Here is a 22,112-nt window from a genome sequence, read left to right as displayed (position 1 = left end):
CAGGTGATCATCTATGTGTGCATGTAGAAATGTGTTCATGCATGTGCGTACAGATTAATTTGGATGAGTCCCAGTTGGTGAATGTATGCGTGTTTGACCAAGCATGTGTGTCTATGTCTGCTTGTTGGCCCGTGGGTAAGTTGACCCAGTGCTACTGTGGGTCACAGCTGAGTTTAGGAATAGCTCTCTGACACCCAATACCGATTCTGGCGCTCTGAGAATTATGCTAATATTTCTCAGCGCCAACCCCACCCCCCTGCCTCGGTTACACATTAAACCGCCAATCAAACTGTAAACAAGGCAACCCCCCCCCCCCCCACCTCCCCACTTCACACGCAAATGAGCAAATGCACTTGCAGTCTCACACACAACTATGTACACACTCCACCTTGGACATTTGTAATTTCACACGACAATGCCATGTCTGTGACCGGACGTCCTGCTAAGCCCTCTGGGATGACACTGGCCTCCAGCAGTAGCATCCTCCTCTTTGTTTAACACGTGTTTACTGTTGACTCTGCTGCAGACAGCTACTGCTAATACAGGGCTTTCTGCACCTGTCAGAACATACCCATTAATCTCCATGGTGACAGGGAAGCCTGTTGATATGAATCAGAGGCAAGGCCGCAGTCAAACTCAGAGCGAAGAGACGTGGCGGCGGTGATGCTGTGAGTACGTTTCTTCAGGTCAGCGGCCTTCCTCCAGCAACTGGTCTCGCTTTCTTTTCTCCTCTCTCTGTTTTTGGGAAATATAAGAAGAGATATTTGAGAGTTCATTTCCCTGAGCCTAAATTTGACCTGCATGCGTTTGTTTCAGCAGGGTTATGTCAGTACAGCCGATGGTGACATGATTTACAGACGCGTGTACACTCCTGGCTGGAACCATAGTTGCCATTCTGATGGCTTAATTAACCCACTGCTGATTTGAGTGTTTTTGCCAACTGTGTTGCCGGGCGGGAATAGCCACCGATAAGTTCAAGCTTGTTTCAGGATGTGCTGCAGTGTTTCCCGACAGACATTTCGTGAAGTGGTCGGCTTTACTTCTCCCATTCCTGGGTCTGGACCATAATTGGAAATGCTAAAAAATTATTTTCAAAGATTTGGGTCGAAACTAGCAACACCCTCATTGCCAAACTCAAACATGTCTCTCAGTGGAATTGATTTTCTTCTGTAGCAGCAATGTGACAACACACTGAGAGAGAAAATTGACTTCTTTGTCAAAAAACTAACCATATTTTCTCCTACTGAGACCACAACACATCAGGCTCTTTTCACAGGTCTTGTTGAACCCAATGAAAACTTGCTTGCTCAATCACACACCTCCCAGAATTTGTGACAGAAAAATTGCAGCCAACAGAAACAACATTAAATGGAAAGTCTGCTCATGTAGCTGCGTTATCTGTTTATAATCCATGCAAAGCTTATCGTTGACTGAAAGCAGAGTTAATATAAGTAGAATTAATTTGCGACAATACCAGCCTGTGTAATATACACACGGTCAGCATATTCACACCTGAAATAGCAGCATATTATCTCCTCTTAGTCACAAAATGTTCAGGAGATAAAGGCAAATTTAGCATATTTCATCTTATTGTCGAGACAGGACTGTGTGACTTTTCCTTTCCATATTTTTTTAGCCAGCAGTGGAAAGTGAACTGTTGATCTTTAAGACAGAAACCTGCAAAAGAGACTTGAAAAAGGCTAGAAGAGAAGCGTGGAGATAAAAAGGAAATAACGGGAAGACAGGAGAGCTGAATGAATGGATGTCTGTGTGTGACAGCAGGGGAGAGAAGTTGTTTTTTGTTGTCCGAGTTGTTGGATTGGAGAAAAGAGGAATCCATATGGAGTTGGAAAAGAAGAGGAAAACGCAGATGAGAAAGAGACTCGAGGTGCTGGGGGAAGAGGTGTGTGTGTGTGTGTGGGGGGGGGGGGGGGTCTGGGGGCCTGCAGCCTACAGTTGTTGACTCTGGGTCGGCAGGGGATGACATCATTCCTCGGCTGCTTCCACAGGAAATAAGGTCACAGCAGGAATCTCGGCCAAGTGCGGAAAGACGCCCGTTTCAACCTCGGTGCACAAGCACACAGATGACTGCATTAGACTTATACACACACGCTCACACAATGCACTACAGGACGGAGGCCTGGGTTGCTTTGTGTGTGCGGAGGTTTCTAATTCATACCATCAAGGTTAGCGTAGACGACAGAATGTTCACCACCCAGCCCTTTCACATACAAACGATCACACTCACACTTAGAGCATCTGGGGTTCATTAACTTTACACATTTGGCTGAGTGATATTTGTGCACACACACGCACACGCACAGCACTTTTTAACTCGTGATGTCATAATTCACCACTTCCAGTGTAAACTTGGATATCATCCAACTGCTGTTTCCAGTGTGATGTGTTCTGTTGGAATGTGTGTACATCAGCACAGATACACACACACACACACACACACACACACACACACACACACACACACACACACACACACACACACACACACACACACACACACACGCGCGCACACAAATTGGACTTTTAAGCAGTTGTACTTTTTCATCTGAAAAGTTTCTGGCTCAGTGGGAGTCACTGCTGCGTAACTCTTCGGGCCTCCCTCCCTCTGTGTCTCTATGGAAACTACCACAACATGTTTATAAGCAGTATGTAGGTGGTGGGACTCCCCTACCCCAGAATAATAGCTGTGCGAATGCGATTGGCTAATGGGGACTTCCTCACAGAATCATGGCACCAGTGGAGATCAGATGGAGGCTGAATGATTTTCAGGCTTATTTCAGAATACTGACTTGTGTTAATGTGTGTGGGTGTGGCTGGCTGTGAGTACGTGTCTGTGTTTGTGCTTGCGAATGTGTCTTTGTTTGTGTGTGTGTGTGTGTGTGTGTGTGTGTGTGTGTGTGTGTGTGTGTGTCTTTGTTTCCATGTGAAAGAGTTTGCCAATGTTCCAGAACATCATGACTCGATAGAAGCTTGGGTGTCACCCACCCTCCCCACCCATGTCCTTCCAGTCTACGTATTTATGCCCACCCTCCCCTCTCGCTTTGAACTCACCCCTCATCCAGCTCCACCCAGACTGGGCCGGGGGTTTTCTCCATAATGCTCTCACCAGTTATTGGAAACAAGCATGTTGGGATTTATTCTCTGAAAATATGTGCATGCCTGTGTCCTAAATTCAGAGGCACAGAGGGAATTCAGAGAGAATGGAACACAAGCTGGAGATGAAAAGTATAATAATAGTTTATAAGTTTGTCTGATTCTATAAGCAACACAATTACACCAAAAACTGATATGTGAAGCTGTTGTTCGCTCTATGAGAAGGGTTTTCATCATACAAACCTCTCGCTGTGTCAGTCAAGGTCATTTCATTCTTTCTGGCCCTGAATAAAATAAGACGAGGGAGCTGAAGCAGAGAAGTTCAAAGGCAGCAGAAAGCAGCATCCTACGTCAGGTGCATGCTCACCTGTGAGGCTTGACTGATGGATAGTTAAGACGTAGTAACAAGCGGAAAGCTGCTTCCCCCTAGCGACACCCAGGCCGGATTAACACTGCGACTGCTTGCTGGTTGAAATTAAGAGGATCTTTAGCTCCATCTACAGAATGATCTGTGAACCAGCATGAGCGGTTCAGGATTTAAATCAGGAAAAGTTTCATTTCACAAACTGTTTTTATGTGTTCCTCTATTTCTTAAGCTACTTGTATTGCGTTTAATGTTTTTTCTTTTTTTTTAAACAAAGTACAGGAAAAAAAACTGCTCTGTGTTGGAACAATGACACAATCTGCTAGGATTGTGACATTATAATGAAATGGCTGTTGGAAGGAAAGGGTGTTGCAATATTTTTGTTCTACAGGTCTCGTGAGGCTTTTGTCTTATGTCGTATGGTGGAAGAATATAGTTTAATGGTAAAATATTGCTTTTACTATTTTTTGTTTAGTGCTTTCCCATGATGTGTAGAGCAGGATGAGTCACATGTATTTCCAACTTTTATTGCACATGCTTTAATGTGTTGTGACTCTTTTCTTCTTTTTTCTTTTAAACAAAGATTTGTCATTAATATTGCAAGACTGCAGAAAAAGAGGCAAAGCTCTGTGCAGTGACCACTTATTAATGCTGAATTAACTCTGCCTGCCCACATTCCTGTCTATCTTTACTCCTCTATTTGAAAAAAAGAGAGGAAACAGAAGCTGATCTGCTCTGTTGGCTGTTTGAAGTCTCTTACTGCACTCTAGTGACAGCTTGCTCACTGCAGCCCCAGGCGGAGGCCCGACACTATTGCTGATGTAGGGATTAGCTCACTTACTCTAAATCTCAATATAGCCATGGGAAAGGAAATGCAAAACCTTTCATGATAGCCAGCCATATGTATAAATATAAAATGCCAACGAAGGCATCGGGTTTGTTGTTATTAAACATTGGTTGTTGACAGGCTGCTGTTTCACATGAAGGAGAAGATTCACTTGGCAGTTTTTTGGGCGATGTGGATATAATTTCTATAACATTTCTTTCCTGGCATTAAACTGCCCCTTCTGTCATTTTTGAAGCATCTTAAAATTTCAACCAAATGTTTTCTATTTCTGTATGCCATGATTCAGAATGACATGCAGTTTCTAGTTAACGTGGTATTATTGTGTTTGCTGGGAAGTATTCAAAAGCAAATTGCTAAACAGTAAAACTGCAGCGAAAGTGTTTCTTGGCACCATTTTAATGTTAATTGACTTTTTATTTATTGTGTAATACACCCGTCAGTCTGCTAGAGAATACCAGGACTTTTACCTGGAGACCAGGGTTTGACTGTTAGAAAGCGACACAGATTTCTTCAGTGAAATCTTTTCCCTAGCCCAAACCAAGTGCTTTTGGTGCCTTAATTGAATCACGTGGTTTGTCATGCCGAGGTAAGCCATAACAGAAAGTAGCTTTTGAAGTCTTTAGTGAAAGCTACTCAGTAATAAAACACAATACAAATAGAAACCAAAGACAAGAGTTACATCAAAGCAATGTAAAAAAAATAAAATAAATATATGTATATATATATTGTCCAGTATAAACAGAATTAATTCACAAATTAGAAGCACTCTCTTATGGCAGTAAGAAACAAAATGAAACACCAGTAAAAGAGCAATATTAAAGGAATTTCAATTCATTTCAATTTGCCAAAACTAATACATACTCAGAATAATCAAACACAATGGGGGACAGAAAACAAAATGCACTTTTTGGTGTACAGAGGGTGATTTCAGACAGCTCAAATCTCAAGAAATGCATGTTTATATAATACAAATATCCTTTTTCAAAATTCTATTTTTCAAAAAAAGCTGGACTGTCAGCTGCCATTGTGATTTAGTATTTAATGTTCTGATTTCAGGACAGTCTCTGCCTCCTCTCAGTCAGTTACAGCATCTGTGTTTTTAACTGCTCCCATGTTGTCCTCCGCTGATTCGGATGTGAGGTAGACCGTGGCCAGTACTGATTCACTTCATCTATCACGGAAGCAGCACTTGAACTCTGCTCATTCCTTCCAAGTTAAGAGACGAGGTTCCCGGAGGTAGCTGTGTGTGTGTGTGTGTGTGTGTGTGTGTGTGTGTGTGTGTGTGTGTGTGTGTGTGTGTGTGTGTGTGTGTGTGTGTGTGTGTGTGTGTGTGTGTGTGTGTGTGTGTGTGTGTGTGCGTGTGTGTGTGTCCTTCTTGAGAGGAAGTGAGACCGAGAATGAAGAATAGAGCAGCGATGTTAACTGTGCTTCCCGCTGTTTGCACGGTAGCCCTGGGAGCATTCCTCCCACCACTCATTCCAGGGAAAGGGTTATCGCCATGGAGATGGCATTTGGTCGGCCTGGTCTAAAGTGAGTGTGTGTATAATTGCATGGATGGGGAGGGGTAGTGGCTTGTTTCATGTGATATCAGGTTCAAGTTTAAACTTTACTTGTCCCAATGGGCAGTTGGTTTCACTGCAAGTATTAAAAATAACATGACATAAAAGGATGACATGCATCACAACAGACACTTGCCATTGCAGGAATGATTATTGGAAATAAAATATTCATAAGCCTACATAGTTGAAAATAAGATGTGTGTGAATAAAGACATAGTTTTAATATTCAGTGTAAAGCTGTACAGCTATAAATAGATAACTTATACAAAATATTTTCAAAAAGTGGAACACTATTTGGAACAGGTTTAAATATGGTTAAGAAATCCAATTTAATGACTTATTATAATAGGTTATTAGCATCTTTTCTAATGGTGTGTGTGTGTGTGTGTGTGTGTGTGTGTGTGTGTGTGTGTGTGTGTGTGTGTGTGTGTGTGTGTGTGTGTGTGTGTGTGTGTGTGTGTGTGTGTGTGTGTGAGTGAGAAGTCTGCCCAGTGCCTGACGCTGAAATAAACATGAAATCGGTGACTATATTTACGCAGATAATTTTACACGGCAGCAGACAGACAGCTTCACAGAGCAGGTGTGTGTGTTTCGGAACTTGTTATGTTCACACTATTCAACTCCTCTGGAAGACTGGAAGAAGCAGTTCCTGTTCAGTGACTCCATCAAGGCACCCAGGCACACCCACACATGGCCACACACACACACACACACTCGAATAAACGATACGCCCCGACAACTTAGACACATGTATCAATGCATGTGCACTAATTAAAGCCTTGAGGAGAGCATGGCCGCATGTCAAGTGTGTATTTAACAGTTGGGTAAAGGCAGCAGATGTTGTTGGACAGCTGACCCTGTGCGCTCTCCCATCATGTGTTTATTTGATCAATACCGTGAAGGCTGCTGACTCGCCTGTTTTCACAGCAGTGGGGTTGGATTAGATCGGCGTGGTGGGCGGAGGAAAGCGCTTGCAGACGTAACATTCAGCACACACACACACACACACACACACACACACACACACACACACACACACACACACACACACACACACACACACACACACACACACACACACCTGTTACTCTGCTTCTCGTCCCTCTTAAACTTCCATCAGCCTTTCTGTTCTCCCTTCCATCGTCCTCTTATTATGTCTCCTGCCGCGTCTCTCTGCGATCAGCATCTTAAAGCAATTTTTGGTTTTGGGGGAAAATTATAATGTTGCTCAACAGCACGAGGCCATTTGCATTTATTTTATTCATACAATTTACAATGTTATTCACGTATTGGGTTTTCGAATTACAGCTGATAAAATGCAGCCCTGATTTTTATGGAATGAATTTCTTTTAAATTTGGGAGAAACATTCTCTTGGACTCAAAGATGAACTGATTAATTCAAGAATGCATACCCTAATTATAAGAATATTTCACACAAAAAAAACAACACAACCTTAACATATAATCACCTTAGCAAATTGATAGAGTAACATTTGCATTTATTCGTGTTTCTGGTGACAGCAATAGTTTCTAAATGCACCTCTATGCTGTTTGTTGTTTGTTGGTGTGCAGATACAATATTTTCTCAGCATATTTTGCTGAAAACAGCTGCTTGTTCTGATGTGATGGACATGGGGCTAAATGACACGGTTAGGCTGAACCAAACTGTAAAGCTGTGGTCCAATAAACAAAACAATGAGCTAAAAGATGCTAAAGCACTACAGGGTTGTATTATTTTGGGGTTTCTCACTATGATAGACCCCTTTCTCTTTAAAAAAAAAAATACACAACTTAAATTGGAAATTTGGTTATCATATCACATTGTTATATTTTGTTAAAGCTGAGTAACTATTAAACTCAACTAAAATTGAAGTTTGTTACAATTTAATTCTAATCTCTCCATGCTGCTGCATTACTGCTGATCTTACGTATCGCTCTCATCGGGAACAGTTTGTCCCAGTGGATATTTTCATGTCACCCGAATAGACAACATATTGTAGAAACGCATGTCGGGGTCTTTAAATTGGCTGGCTAAATTATTTTTCTTGCACCAGTGTTTAGTTTAAATGGCAAATATTTGAAAAGGTGGAGGGAGGCTTTAACACTCAAGATGGAGTGACAGGTCTTAGGACCACGCGGAGCAATTTCAGACAGGGCCGGGTTACACCACGCCGACTGTCAGTCAGACAGGAAAAGAGCACACAGCTGCCCACTGGCATCTGTTCCCTGGCTCCCTTTACACACTCACATATACACACATATCTCTTTATACAGAGATTTATGATATCACAAGTGCGTTGTTAGACTTAATGAGGTAGTGCAGAGGAGGTGGTGGGAACTAACATTCAGGGATCACACCGAGAGAAGTAGAGATGAAAGGATAGAATGAGGAGAAGAAGAAAGGGAGGGGTGAGATGATAGACTGGTGAGAATCTAGTGAACATTGGCTGATAGACACGAGATAGTGATTGTATAATGTTTCCCTCTGCAGCACAGAGGTGAGAAGTGGCTAGAAAGAAGACAATGTGAGTGTGTGTGTGTGGGATTGGTATGTGACCTTGGCTTCAGTACAGAGTCCAGTTGTTCCAAAGAATTCGGTAGGGCACACAGGGAGCTGAGAGGTGCAACCCTAAAACACAAGGTGACTCACTTATTTTTTTTCTGAAAAGCCGTTCACACGCTTGCAAATGTACTGAACTTTTCTGTGTCCGGTGCGAGAGATCCCGGAGTTATTCAGCTATGACTCACACACAGTGCTGGCAATGATTCAGTCAAAGTGATGAAATGCACTGAAACATGGGTCACCACAAGAGTAAGGCCTCCAATGGAAGAAACATCATAAAAATATAGAAAACCAAGAGTAGAATCAGATTAACAAGAACACATTTATAGTATAGAATAAAACACTGGTGCTGGCATGAAAGCAACATACTGTCGTGCTCATGTGGGAAAAGTTTTTCAAGATATGGATAAATGGATTTCCTTACTTCTTGAGAAGTTTCCATCCAAGAGCAGCGATGCATTTTTGCCTTTTGTAAATAGTTACAGTAGAAACAGACAGGAAATGCGGAGAAGGAGAGAAGAGGGATGACGTGCAGTAAACCACTCTTTCTATTGATGTAGTTCTACTTAGATGTATCCTTCTGTTTTATATGTTACCATACTCATGGAGCCCAATATAGCACTAGAGGGCACTAGATTGTCCCTCTGTGCTGCTCTGAAACACAAGTAGTGGAATCTGTCTTTTTCTGATTGAGAAATTTCACGGTTTCCTTGTTCTTTGACATTCAGTGGCAATCAGGACAAATGCAGAGTATGCAGATATTTAGTGTAATGTTTTCAATCTTGAAGGGATTTTAGCTGAACAGGTTTCTAATAGGTCACGGATGTATGTCCTGAGGGATCCCCTCTCTGTGCTTTGGCTTGGCAAAGCTGGGAGAAATGGCAGAAATGGATTCTGTACTGTTCATACTCTATTTATAGGCTACTCACTATCAATGAACTATTACCATATATGCAAAATGTATCATGTTTGCATTTTTAATTCAAGAATTAGACTGCAACTATGGTATATTTTTGTTTTACATTTCATTATCGGAAGCATCAGGAAATAAACCTAAATCACACTGAAGAGTTCTTTGACAGGTGTGACTGAAGAGTAGGGCTAAAATGATTCGATGTTTGATCAAATGACAGAAAATAACGTTGACGATAATTAAATTCCTGGCATTTCATAATAAACTGAATAGTTTTTGGTTAGTGATGGTTATTGGATAATGTCGGAGCAGAAATTATTAGTCGAACAATAGACAAATAATCTGCAACTAAACAATCCCTGATTTCTACTTCTCAAATGTTTGTGAAGTTGCTACTTATTTTATGTTTCTTTTATGTCATAGTAAATGTATTTATTTCATGGTTTCCGAGAGTTAGTGGGGCAAAGACATCTCCTTAGATGACAGAATATTGTGTTTCGTTGCACCCTGAGATTGGATTGATGATTATTTTATAACAGCTGAATGAATTATTTAAAAATTAATCATTAACAATAATAATTGTTAGTTTCTGCTCTAATTAAGGGTCACAGTCATTCATTTGAAAGAGTTTAATGTCCAACAGGGAATGCTGCTTTAAGTCTCTTAAATAGTGCAGTGGAAATACTCTGTCAACAGATATAACAACAGGTGCTTTGCCCGCTGATTCATCACTCCATCCCAAATTACCTCTATGAAAATATTTCTGCTTACTTGTCTTCTCCACTCACTCTGAAGGAGCAGCTGAAGCTTCCTGTCTGCAGTAAAATGATTTCAGAGTCACTTTGAGTTGTAACTTCCTACTGGCTAACTTTAGTCAAAGGCAGGAACCGAGGAGCGCGAAGATCCTGCAAAACACTACAAACAGATATGCACCATGGTGGCACCCCCTCCCCACCCACCAACCTAATGCTCAGGACAGCCGGTTTGCTGTGTGCGTGTGCGTGTGCGTGTATTGCCAGACCCCGGCATGGCTCATGTTACTCAGTGCAGTTTGTCAGAGCTCAGCTTGGAGCAGCAGGCACCACTGAGGCTACACCAAATACATACATCCAGAGCTGACAGGGGGAACACCGGAGGCTTGCTTCCCCAGAGAGAAGCTGTAGTTTGGGATTGCGATTGGCCATAAAACAGCCCGATACCATGGTTGTGCCTCCCGTCCTGCAATGTAGCACGGGACGCCTAAGGAACATCTCTTTACACCGTCACACTGCTGGATTACTTCTGCTCGGGACACAGCTTTGGGAGCCTGTGTGGAGTTTGGACGAGATCGAATTTGCGAGTGTGAATGATTGCCAAAGGACATTTCGCATGTAATCACACACATGCTGGATATTCCTTTGCTTTCCTGAGGTGTTTTGTCATTTTTTTGGTCACTGGATTTCTTAGCAGTTCAATAGGCTTCTTTATTACCGTCCAGCCTTTTTTCCTTATACTGGTTGTTTGATTGCTGGGCAAGCTGGTCCATCCGTAGTCGTCGTGTCAGTAGCCGCATCGGTGGCCGTGTCGGGTGGGGGATTGCGAGTCTCGTCCCCCACCATGATGATCAAGGAGGCTACGTTACGGCGGGACCCTGACCTGAGGGGGGAGCTGGCCTTTCTGGCCAGGGGGTGTGACTTTGTCCTCCCCTCACGCTTCAAGAAGAGACTCAAGTCCTTCCAGCAGCAGCAGCAGCAGCAGGTCAGTCAGTTCAGCAGGCAGGGTGGACAAGGTGCAAGAAAAATGCACACTAATGAGAAATATGGAAAAAGTTATGTCCACAAATATATTGTATATTACAATACATTTGTATTACACGCATACAGTAGATGCGTCTTGTTGCTCCTATACACAGAGCGACATGCCAGGAACGACAACCTATTCTGAGGCGGATACCAGCAGGGTATTAATAGGGCAGGAGGTGCAGGAATAGAGTGATAGAATGAATGCTGAGAAGGAGAGGTCTGCTCCAGCTGTCCTGCTCAATACACACAGAATGGAGGCCCAAAGAGAAGACACAAGGGAGCTCCTCCTGGAACATGCCGGCTTTTCATTTAAGCAGCAGTGTTGGTTAATTTCTGGTTTCGAGTATTCACTTCGTGTGAAATCTGTAACTTGAACTACAGAAAACGGGTTCTTGTATCATGTCACCTCACCTTGTTATTCATGGAGTGTGAAATTGGTGTCTTCCAATTTAGACCATTGTTGGTAATGAAAATCCTTTTTTTTTTTTTTGCCCTTTTTTAATTCATAAAGTTTGGTGACTTGTGTTGCTCATTGAAATTCTTAATTGACGTGCATATGCAGAAGATATATTTTAGAGCTGTAAGGACATGATAAAACCATCATAAATAAATGCTCTAATCATCAGTCAAGGTACCAGACATGGTGATCCTTTATGCCCATTATAGTCTTGACTCCTGCAGTCTTGTGCCACCTGGGACTTTCCTTGCCACCAGTTTGAATAAAAATGCTGGCAGTTTTGTAAAAATTGTGTATTTTAGTGATTTGAAAAAATGGCCACATCTCACCTAGACTAGACCATTAACATGTCAGTGTTGCAGGGGAATTTCACTTTAAAAATTAAACCAGCTATAGTTTACGAGAAACGAAAATATGAGGAGTAAAGTTACCACCACAAACGGGTAATCAACCCCGTCCATCCTTGTCCATTCCCACAAATGATCTCCCTTCTCTCTTTTCAGGTCCAGTCCAAACCAGAAAAGAAACCAGGAACACCTCCACCAGCTCCTGCCACATCCACACCAGTCCCTACTCCACGGTCACCCAGCCCTCCTCCAGCTCCAGTCATAGTCACCCCTCCTCCTCCTGCCATTAACATTCCCAGGTTCTACTACCCCCGTGGGCTCCCTGCCCTGGGCCCGGTTGCCAGCCACGATGCGGCCATCACTGCCATCGAGACAGCCTTCACCGAGTTCGAGGAGGAGAAGGCTGACATTTATGAAATGGGAAAGATCGCGAAGGTCAGCAGTTTAAAAACAAACTCCCTTTTACTTCTGTTTTTCATTTGAATGATATTAACATTGAAGAATTAAAATGAGGAAAAGATTAGCAGCAATATTTGCTTGCTGACGTTATTTTCAATGTTTTCATATTTTACCTTGAGATTACCAAACTTCTTGAATCCAATTTTTTTTTTTTCCAGAAGCATTTTCTTTTCCCCCAGAATTTATTGCACGGTTGAAAAAAGACGGTGTGATCATCGATTCTAGGAAAAATAACACGTGTTTTTCAGGTTTAGGTAATTGTAGTGTTACTTGTATTTCTGTTCAGGCATGCGAGTGTCCACTTTACTGGAAGGCCCCCTTGTTCTTCGCAGCAGGTGGTGAGAGGACGGGCTTTGTGTCTGTTCACTCCTTCGTTGCAACCTGGAGGAAGTAAGACAAACCTCATGTTAATCAAAGTCATCCAAATGTATCACATCTGTAATTAGGCTCTGATATACGTCTCACCTCTGGTCTCTCCTCTCCTCTCCTCTCCTCTCCTCTCCTCCTCTCCTCTCCTCTCCTCTCCTCTCCTCTCCTCTCCTCTCCTCTCCTCTCCTCTCCTCTCCTCTCCTCTCCTCTCATGCAGGTGTTTGCACAGTTGTCACGATGATGCATCAAGGTTTATTTACTTGCTAGCTAAACCTGGCTGTAACTACCTGGAACAGGAAGACTTAATTCCACTTCTGCAGGTAAATGTCTCATCACCACCGATCAACTCAAGCGTTATGCAATTCTGCTCTGTCGTCTGTTTTTACGATGAACTTGCATAAATTATATATATATATATATATTTTTTTTCTTTTCTTTTTCTTCCTGTTTCTGTTTTTCTGATCAGGACATAGTGGATACACATCCTGGGCTCACATTTCTGAAGGATGCACCTGAATTCCATTCACGCTACATCACAACGGTAAATGGCATGAAAAATGACATCAACTGCCCTTTTTATGTGTTACTGTAAGAGTGTGTTTTAGTCTGACTGTCAGACACAGTGTGACCTCATAGTTTTTATTGATGTGTTAAAGGTCATAAGTAACACCCAACAACATAAAAGTAAAATAATAAATGTGATTTTATTATGTTATTATCCGTCCCTGCTTATTCGGTGCTACGGGCAGCAGTCTAAGTCAATCAGGTGTCCTGATCCCTAGCCACTACCTCTTGCTCCTCCTGTGGATCCAGAGTCATTTCCAGGCCAAAGGGGATATATAATACTTCCAGCATAGTCTGGGTCTGCCCCGTGGTCTTCCACCGGTGGGACGCCCCTGGAATACCTCCCCTAGGTGGCATCCTCAGCTGGCTCGTTTCAACACACAAGGGAGAAGCAGTTCTACCCAAAGCTCACTACTCTGTCTCTCAGAACTCACAGTGGAAATTCAATTCTGTCGTGTCAATCTGTGATCTAGTTCTTTTGATCACTACCTCGAGCGCATGACCACAAGGGAGGAACATAGGAACAAAGATCAACAGGTGCAAAGTGGATAAACATTAAATAAAAAAATTAAAAAATGTATTTGTATAAAATGTACTTCCCTTTTTCATCACAAAATAAAATGGAAGTTAGTTGTGTTAACCATGAATGATAAAATCTTTTAAAAATGTGACACTGGTGTGGTAGAAAGTAACCAAAAACATCCAATCGAGTGGACTACAGCACTTTTCAGTTTTATACAACTTCCATCTTTTATACTTTTATTTGTACCTTTTATGGCACTACATATACTGTATCTGACAACTTTTGTTACCAGTTTCTTTACAAATGACAGAATTTTCATGCAAAACATTTGTCCAACACAAAATTATATTTATATATTAATAGATCAGGAAAATTAAATAATATAACAAAGTAGTTTTACCTAGAATTGTACAAATGAATTTAGGTTCACTTTTTTTTTTTTACTTATTTTGGCTGGAATTTTACACATTTTTCCACTATAGTATCACTACTTTTTCTTCCACCACTGAAAAGCATCAAATAGTCAAAACCATCACAATCATATCAATATTTGATATCAATACCCTCCACCTTTTGTTGTCAGCAAAACGACTTCTGTGTGCATCAGCTGTTTAACATTAGTAGGGGAGAGAGTGCATGTGTGAATGTGGACCGGCACAGCTGCAACACGTGCTACAGAAGTTGAGTGCTTCGTAGAAGTGCAGAGAGAAGTCTGTGCTCTGGTGCGTCAGCGCACTGTGACATCACGGAAACACAGTTCAGACCGTCCACATATCCATTTTAAGACACTTCCCATTCACCATGGGCCAGCTGACCCGCTACTGTATGAGACATTAGTAGCCACAGGAGGTGCGTGTACCAGGAAATGGTTGCTAATCCGCTCTTGAGCCTAAGTGTTGTGTTTCAGGGGCAGGGTGCCTGGAGCCACTTGTTTCCATTGTATGCTAAAGACGGCCTTACTAAGATTATGAATGAGGATAAAAAAAAAATATCGGTTGTAGATGCGCCATGAGGAGCTCACCTTCTTGGCAAGATGAGAAATATGTTTAAAAAAAAAAATCCAGATGACAGGGATTGTGTAGATGTCATGCAAGCTTCCTACTATTTTCAGAGACATCCAGTCTGACAACTTCAGTTTGAGACCTCGCCTTCTGGTTCACCTTTTAGACTCACATTAACCAAATCGACAGATTTAAAACACTCTAGACTCCGGAAAGGTGACATAAACACATACTGTAAGAATCAGGAAGATTTTATATTTCTCTAATATTATACCAGGAGAGGCGAATGTCAACATAATTCTCTGCTGCACTATAAAGGATCATGTGAAGGAAATTGTGGAAATGAGGTGAAGAAGGCAGAGGAGACCATTCTGGGTGACAATGCAGGGCTGTTTATTGGCAGCATCTGGTTCGAGGAGAGAGGCCTCAACGTGTGCCCGTGCCCGGTGGCTAAACCGCTCTGCCTGTACTCTCACAAGGGCGCAGTTATTAAGAACACATTGGTTCCGATACAGATAAGAATGGGTCCTTGGCTTGATACTGCCTGAAAGTCAGACAGGCTGTCCCCAGTGTGAGCACAATCAACACTCATCATGGACAGTTAGTTCATGAGTTCAGGGTGTCCTTTATGAGACCTTTATCCCACATTCAGGGATCAGAGGATTCTCAAAGTATGTCAGGCCTGAACAATAGCGTTCCCTTGACAGATCGGACTTATTCAATGAATTTACTTTACCCATAAAATGTCAGAAATTGTGAAATATATCCATCATAATTGAATTACCTCTACAGTGATGTATTTAGACTGCTTGTTTAGCGCAAACAGCAGTTCAAACCCCAAAGGTATTCAGTTTATTATCAGATCACAAGACAAAGGAAGGCATAAAATTTCCAATATTGCAACATTTTGTATGAGAAATAACTTAAAAGATTAACTGTGAAAATAAGTTTGTATTAGTCAGTGATGATCATCCACTCGCTTAAACTATTGAGTAAATGTTTTTACTCCAGTCTTGTGACGGTATTTCATAGAATTTCAAAATATTTAATCTTATAATTCAATTTAACTCTTCATCTCTTCCTGTTGTGAAATGAATTCACTCATCCTAATTAAAAAGCATTTCACCACTCTTTAATTACAGGTGATCCAGCGGATATTCTACGTGGTGAACCGTTCATGGACAGGCCGCGTCACCATGCTGGAGCTGCGCAGGAGCAACTTCCTGCAGACTCTGGCGCTGCTGGAGGAAGAAGACGACATCAACCAGATCACTGACTACTTCTCCTACGAGCACTTCTACGTCATCTACTGCAAGTTCTGGGAGCTGGACACTGACCACGACCTCTACATTAACCCCAAAGACCTGGCGAGATACAACGACCACGGTGAGAACAGCTCACAAACAACTGAAACGTGTCAAGAAAGATATCAGTCATTGAGGCAACAAGAACTCTTTGTTCTAATCGCAACACTTTTCTGTCTTAAAATTTAACTCTCGAAATCAGTACTTACTCAAAGTGACTGTAATGTATATATTATGGTTTATAACCGTATTCATTTGGTTCTACGTGCGAGTGCTAAATTCTCTGATTCTTTTTTCTGACAGCATCCTCAAACAGAATCATTGAGAGATTGTTTTCAGGTGCCGTTACTCGGTAAGTGGAAACACGTATGCAGAAACGCAGAGAAGCTGATTACTTCACCATAATGGCAGCGCTGAGTGTGAATAGCTCTGTCGCTCCTGTTTCCAGGGGTAACGCTGTGCAGAGGGAAGGCAGGATGAGCTACGCCGAGTTTGTCTGGTTCCTCATATCTGAAGAAGACAAGAAAAATCACACCAGGTAATAAGTAGTTCCTCTGATATGTATGATTGAGCAGCTGTTTGAGCATTTTTCATCACTGCATGTATCTAATGAATATTCAACACTCGCCATTTGCAGCTGCTTTAGTTCCTGAGTTTTTTCGTAACTCTACATTTGTCGTGTGTCTTTCCAGTATAGAGTACTGGTTCCGCTGCATGGACGTGGATGGGGATGGTGTCCTGTCCATGTTTGAGCTTGAGTATTTCTATGAGGAACAGTGTGAGAGGATGGAAAGGATGGGCATCGAGCCACTGCCCTTCCAGGATTTGCTCTGCCAGATGCTTGACCTGGTCAAACCTGAGAGTTCAGGTTTGTGCTAAAACTACCTTGTCCTTGCAATTTTGTATCTATTTTTATAATTGTGCCGTCTTTTATTTTCTTCTCCAGACAGCAACACTCTTCCATTTAGCTTCTTTTTTTTTTTTTTTTTTTACATTGCTGCTAGATTTTTTTTTACACATGTGCCTGTATTTCCATTGTTTTTTTCCAGGAAAGATAACCCTGGGTGATCTGAAGCGCTGTCGGATGGCCCATATATTCTTTGACACCTTCTTCAACCTGGAGAAATACCTGGACCATGAACAGAGAGACCCATTTGCTGTGCAAAAGGTGTAAATCTGCACATTTTCTATGTAATATTCAGCTATACTGCCGGAGGTGACGGTTTGAAATCAGTCAAAATTCAAAAACAATATGGACACATGGTTTACAACCTAAAAAAATAAGTAGTACAACCTATTTATTGCCAAGTGTAATGTATTTGTATAGTTTTAAAGCTACCTGCCTTTTTTGTGCCATTTTATATTTTTCGAAAAATCTATGAAAATATCTTTCTTTACTTGTATGTGATTTGTTAATAGATGAAAAATACTGATAATAGGTGTGCATATGTTGTTCCAGGACATTGATAGTGAAGGTCCAGAGCCATCTGACTGGGATAAATATGCCTCAGAGGAGTATGAGATACTGGTGGCGGAGGAGACTGCAAATGAACATCTACATGAGGGGTACAACACACACTCACACTCATGATGATGACTAAAAAGTGAATCAGATAATTAAGGAAAATGGTATGACTTAACCAATTGTATGCGTGTTGTGTTCCCAGGTCATTTGATGATGACTATGAGTCTGAGGAGCTTCAAGTCCCTGGAGAGATTGGGAATAAAATGGAAAAACTGGTCATATCAGACCTGTCAGCATGAAACTTTTTCCCTGAAATTCCTGGGCTTCTCTTTCTGGAAAATAGACAGGAACCAAGTGATAGAGGGCTCCTTGGGATACATGCATCCAAGAATGCATGGATGTAAAGACAGAGAGAGAAAATGACTCTGGCGTCTGTTCATATGATGACTCTGGACTCTCCTCAGAAAGGAGTTTTTGTGTGTGTGTGACCCTAAACCAATACGATTCTGCGTCTGGTGCAATAATGCATCCGTTTTCACACAGAAAACGATGTCACTGCCTCCAGCTCTTCACTCCATCCGAGAGCACAAATCCGATGAAGGGTGGAGAAGTGTTTGATAAGCTCTAAAAGGAATCAAAGAAAAAAATAACGAACTGTAAAATAATGTAATTGTCATTGTGAATGCTCTACTGACAATCCTGCCAGAAGACAATCGGTTTTTTGTTTTGTTTTGTGTTGTTGTTTTTTTCAAAATGTTGCCGTGTTAAAGGGAGGCTGACAGACTTTTAGTTACACAAACAGGAGATATAAAGAGATAATGACAGCAATAGGCACTACCATTGATAACCCCCCCCCCCCCCCAGTCACCAAATAGTCAGCTGCTCAAATAAACGACATACAAACAGATACTGCCTCCAGGTAGCTGCTGCCAGTGCAGCTCCTCACTGTGTTTCTTGTAAAGGAAGTCGTTAAACCTCTGGTCCCTTCAGGGAGAGGTCATGTAGCAGTTTGGATGGTTGTAACAACACCTCTTCGTGGCCAGTCTGTGCTACTTCATGCCATCACCGGTATGCATGCTCCACGATGGCTGGCTTAACATTTCCATGAGGGAGTTTAGTTCACTGCACAGCCTGTGCTGCTCTAGTATTAGTGCGGCGTTATCAGCGCTCCTCCACCTCTGGACTCTCTCTGACTGCATGTAGTACAATGTTCAAGCCCTTCATTTCAATGTTTTAATATCAGATAACAGCGAACGATATGAAACATGCACATGAAATGCTGCATGCTGCCGGTCATATCAAACTCTCTGGTAGAGTTGCCCAAACATTTCCACCTGTATCATTTGTAATAATGCAATATACTGTATGTGCCTAAGATTCGTGAGTTGCTCCTCATGCAACATGCCATTGTGTGTTCTCACTCATCCTTATTTTTCTTTGTTCAACCTTTATTTTTATGGCATGCTAATTTTAACAAGCAGAAGTATAGAGTAGAAGCATGAGATACAGACATACACAGATATAGGACATTGCAAAGGGAGATGAGCATTAACGCATCATGTTAAAGAGTAAAAAAAAGAAACACTGTTAATTTTCTGTGAATAACAATCCCATTTCTTTCAGTATGTTTCACCTTTGTCTTTCTGTAGATGAAGACTGTGCGTCATCTTTTCCATGTTTTCTGACATCCCTGTTGAATATGTATTGTGACTGGTAATTACTTTGATCTGTAATTGTCATTTATGCCAAAAATGTCTTCTTTTTTTTTTCTGCTTACCTATCACTGTCTTATATTCTTTGTTTATGAAACTTTGTTTCCATGTCCATTCTCCCGATCACACACACATCAAACACACAACTAAATATGCTTCTGAATGGGTCACCAAAAACTATGAAAAGGACTCACACCTCTGGTGATATCATGTCTGCAAATAATTTGAGATTTCTTTCTGCCCAGTAGTTTGGATATACCGTTTGTTTGATATTTCCATCCATACGCGACTACAATGGAATTGTAAAACATTTTGTTTGTGGCTTTTACAATATTGAAACTCTTCTGAAATTTCCATTGAATTTGCTTTCTTTGAGGACAGAGATACATTGAGGTTTCTGCTTCTGGAGAGATGTGTTGCTGCCTAACTTTTGAAAAAAAAAAAAAAAAAAATCATATTTCACATACATAAAGAACATTTTGTTAACCCTCCCCTCCCCGCTGTATTGAGATAAAGGCAGAAAACTTTCAAGCATATATCTGAAAACCTGACAAACAACCAAAAAAACTAAAACATTTGCATGCATAGATACCACTATGCGAGTATTTTTCTAAATCTGGGTGAACCCTTCAACTCCATTATTTACTGTGCTGCACTCAGAGGAACAGGTGCATGTGTGTACACTGCCTTTACTGTAATAGCTAGAAGCGTGTGTTTGCTTATAAATCACTGATGGAGGAGTGTGCTTTAGGAGCCTGTGTTGTGTAGCTCTCAGTTCCCAGCTGTTTATATGCTGTTGCCATGGGGATTGTGTTCCAGGATGTGTGTGTGTGTGTGTGTGTGTGTGTGTGTGTGTGTGTGTGTGTGTGTGTGTGTGTGTGTGTGTGTGTGTGTGTGTGTGTGTGTGTGTGTGTGTGTGTGTGCGCACGCACACGCTTGTGTAACTCTTTAACTTGGGATTGGACGGCTCAATGGCTTCAAATTCACTGATATATACCTCCCTTGCTGGCACTTATTGGACACACACACACACACACACACACACACACACACACACACACACACACACACACACACACCATAACATAGTTGCTAATGAGAAACGGAGCATGTGGATGCTGCAAGGCCTCAAGGACCTTGAGCTCACTGCTTTTGCTCTACATTCATTGTAAATCAGTCTGACTTTGTATTGAAATACATTATAAGAATAATAACATTGATAATAAGCCATTATAGATATAACTCTGATTTTTGATGTATTTTGATGGTTTGTATTGCTGTGCCACTGTGTGGCTCGGGATTGGGGGGTAAATTATGTTAGATGTGTGTATGTTTGCGTGTTAGATGCGCTGTGGACTTTATCAGCAGAAGTGAGTGAAATCCTCTTTCTCTGCCCAACCAGACAATCACAAAAAGTTATATTAGATACAATTCATATAGAAACCTCGGTTTCACTGCTGTGGTCACACACATACTCGCTTACTCACTCTAAAGGAGACCTTTTCACCCAGACAGTATTTTAGTAGAACTCTTAAAGGCGATGGGACGTCTCCGGCTGATAACCTTTTGGCTCTATGCAAAGTGTTCCGGTGCTCGCACATGAAGCATCAGGCAAGGAGCGAAGCCATGCAAGACTTTAACTTTGAAATTGTGTCTCTACTGGAAGAGGTAGAGAAAAGACTTTTATTTTGACGTACTTCCTCTGTGCAGATGAGATTTGAGGAGGCTGAGATGTGATATGAATTCTGATTGTTTCTGTATTGGCATGGTTTTCTTTCTTTCCATCCATCACTCTGTCCTCTTTCTTTCCTTCCTTCTTTCCATCCTTTGTACTTTCCCTCTTTTCTTCTGTCCTTCCTTCTTTCCTTCTCTTGGTCCTGTCACCTGTCATTTGTTGCTTTCGTCTGAAGTTTTAAAAGTTTAAATAAAGATGTTTCAAAATATTTCTCCCCCTCAGAAGTCCTTTATGGTTACCTACGTCCTCTGTGCTTCTCCTCCCTCACAGACGGTCATAACTCACCCACGCAAACGTCATCACTCCCTCCTTGTGTACGCACATTACTGTAATGTAAGAGTGTTCATCTTGGATTCTGACCTTTTATCTAGAAGCCGATTTGTGGACATTGCTGCTTCTCTGTACATGTATTAAAATATTTGGTATTTTCTGAGCTTATGAACTTCCAAATTAAAGAAATGACATTTTACCTGCTGCCTTTTAAACAACTTCAGACCCACGTGGCTTGGACTGTGTCTGGCATATGTGACGTAAGCATCTGTGCAATGATTCACTGTGACTGGCGTCACCGTTGTCATGACAACAACAGGGACCAAAACAGGAAGTCGCTGGTCATTGTGGTAACGATTACAATTACTCTTTTGGCAGAAAGTATATTCTGGAGATTCCCAAGCTAACCACAGCCAATATTTCTGAGATGACTATTGTCGTTGGATTTTACCTCGTCTCATAAATGTTGTAGTCTGTTCCATGTGTTGTACAATTCAGTTTTGGTCACTTTCCAAAGTGACCATCTGTGCTGCCCCAGTGGGGGGGGAGGTATTCTGGTACTGGTTACAACATCAGTCAGCTAATGTGCAACGATTTGAATACTTTCTTTCGTTTCTAACGGTCTAAACCTTCTCCACCAAGGTCACAGTGACGTCTCTGCTGGTGTTTGCCCTCGCCATGACGCCAATGTTGCCATGGGTTACCATTGGTTAACTCCGGTTCTTTGTCCAGACCCCGAAGAGGTCGACTTCTACCATTTCTTTA

General features: G+C 41.7%; 1 protein-coding gene across 6 annotated transcripts in view; it reads left to right on the top strand.

The window, feature by feature from the left end:
• Positions 1–20,080, top strand: part of ppp2r3a (protein phosphatase 2, regulatory subunit B'', alpha) — a 55,909-nt gene extending 35,829 nt beyond the window's left edge. For 4 of the 6 annotated variants that reach the window (XM_069710653.1, XM_069710652.1, XM_069710656.1 and 1 more), the window contains 11 exons: positions 12,102–12,380; positions 12,691–12,794; positions 12,991–13,093; positions 13,240–13,314; positions 16,004–16,247; positions 16,469–16,517; positions 16,593–16,703; positions 16,858–17,033; positions 17,215–17,333; positions 17,625–17,731; positions 17,833–20,080. In XM_069710653.1, coding sequence (XP_069566754.1) covers positions 12,102–12,380; positions 12,691–12,794; positions 12,991–13,093; positions 13,240–13,314; positions 16,004–16,247; positions 16,469–16,517; positions 16,593–16,703; positions 16,858–17,033; positions 17,215–17,333; positions 17,625–17,731; positions 17,833–17,929 — 1,464 coding nt within the window. In that variant the 3' untranslated portion in view covers positions 17,930–20,080. Of the gene's footprint in view, positions 1–9,786; positions 11,098–12,101; positions 12,381–12,690; positions 12,795–12,990; positions 13,094–13,239; positions 13,315–16,003; positions 16,248–16,468; positions 16,518–16,592; positions 16,704–16,857; positions 17,034–17,214; positions 17,334–17,624; positions 17,732–17,832 lie in introns of those variants that run through there. The other 2 variants (XM_069710658.1, XM_069710657.1) reach the window with 2 other exon arrangements.
• The last annotated feature ends 2,032 nt before the right edge of the window (positions 20,081–22,112 follow it).

The sequence above is a fragment of the Brachyistius frenatus genome, unplaced genomic scaffold (assembly GCF_029030835.1).
Source record: "Brachyistius frenatus isolate BFR_SWC_R1_liver_20210118 unplaced genomic scaffold, ASM2903083v1 Contig_93, whole genome shotgun sequence".
Lineage (NCBI taxonomy): Eukaryota > Metazoa > Chordata > Actinopteri > Embiotocidae > Brachyistius > Brachyistius frenatus.
The sequence above is the reverse complement of the archived record's forward strand: the minus strand, read 5'-3'. Positions and strand labels throughout refer to the sequence as shown.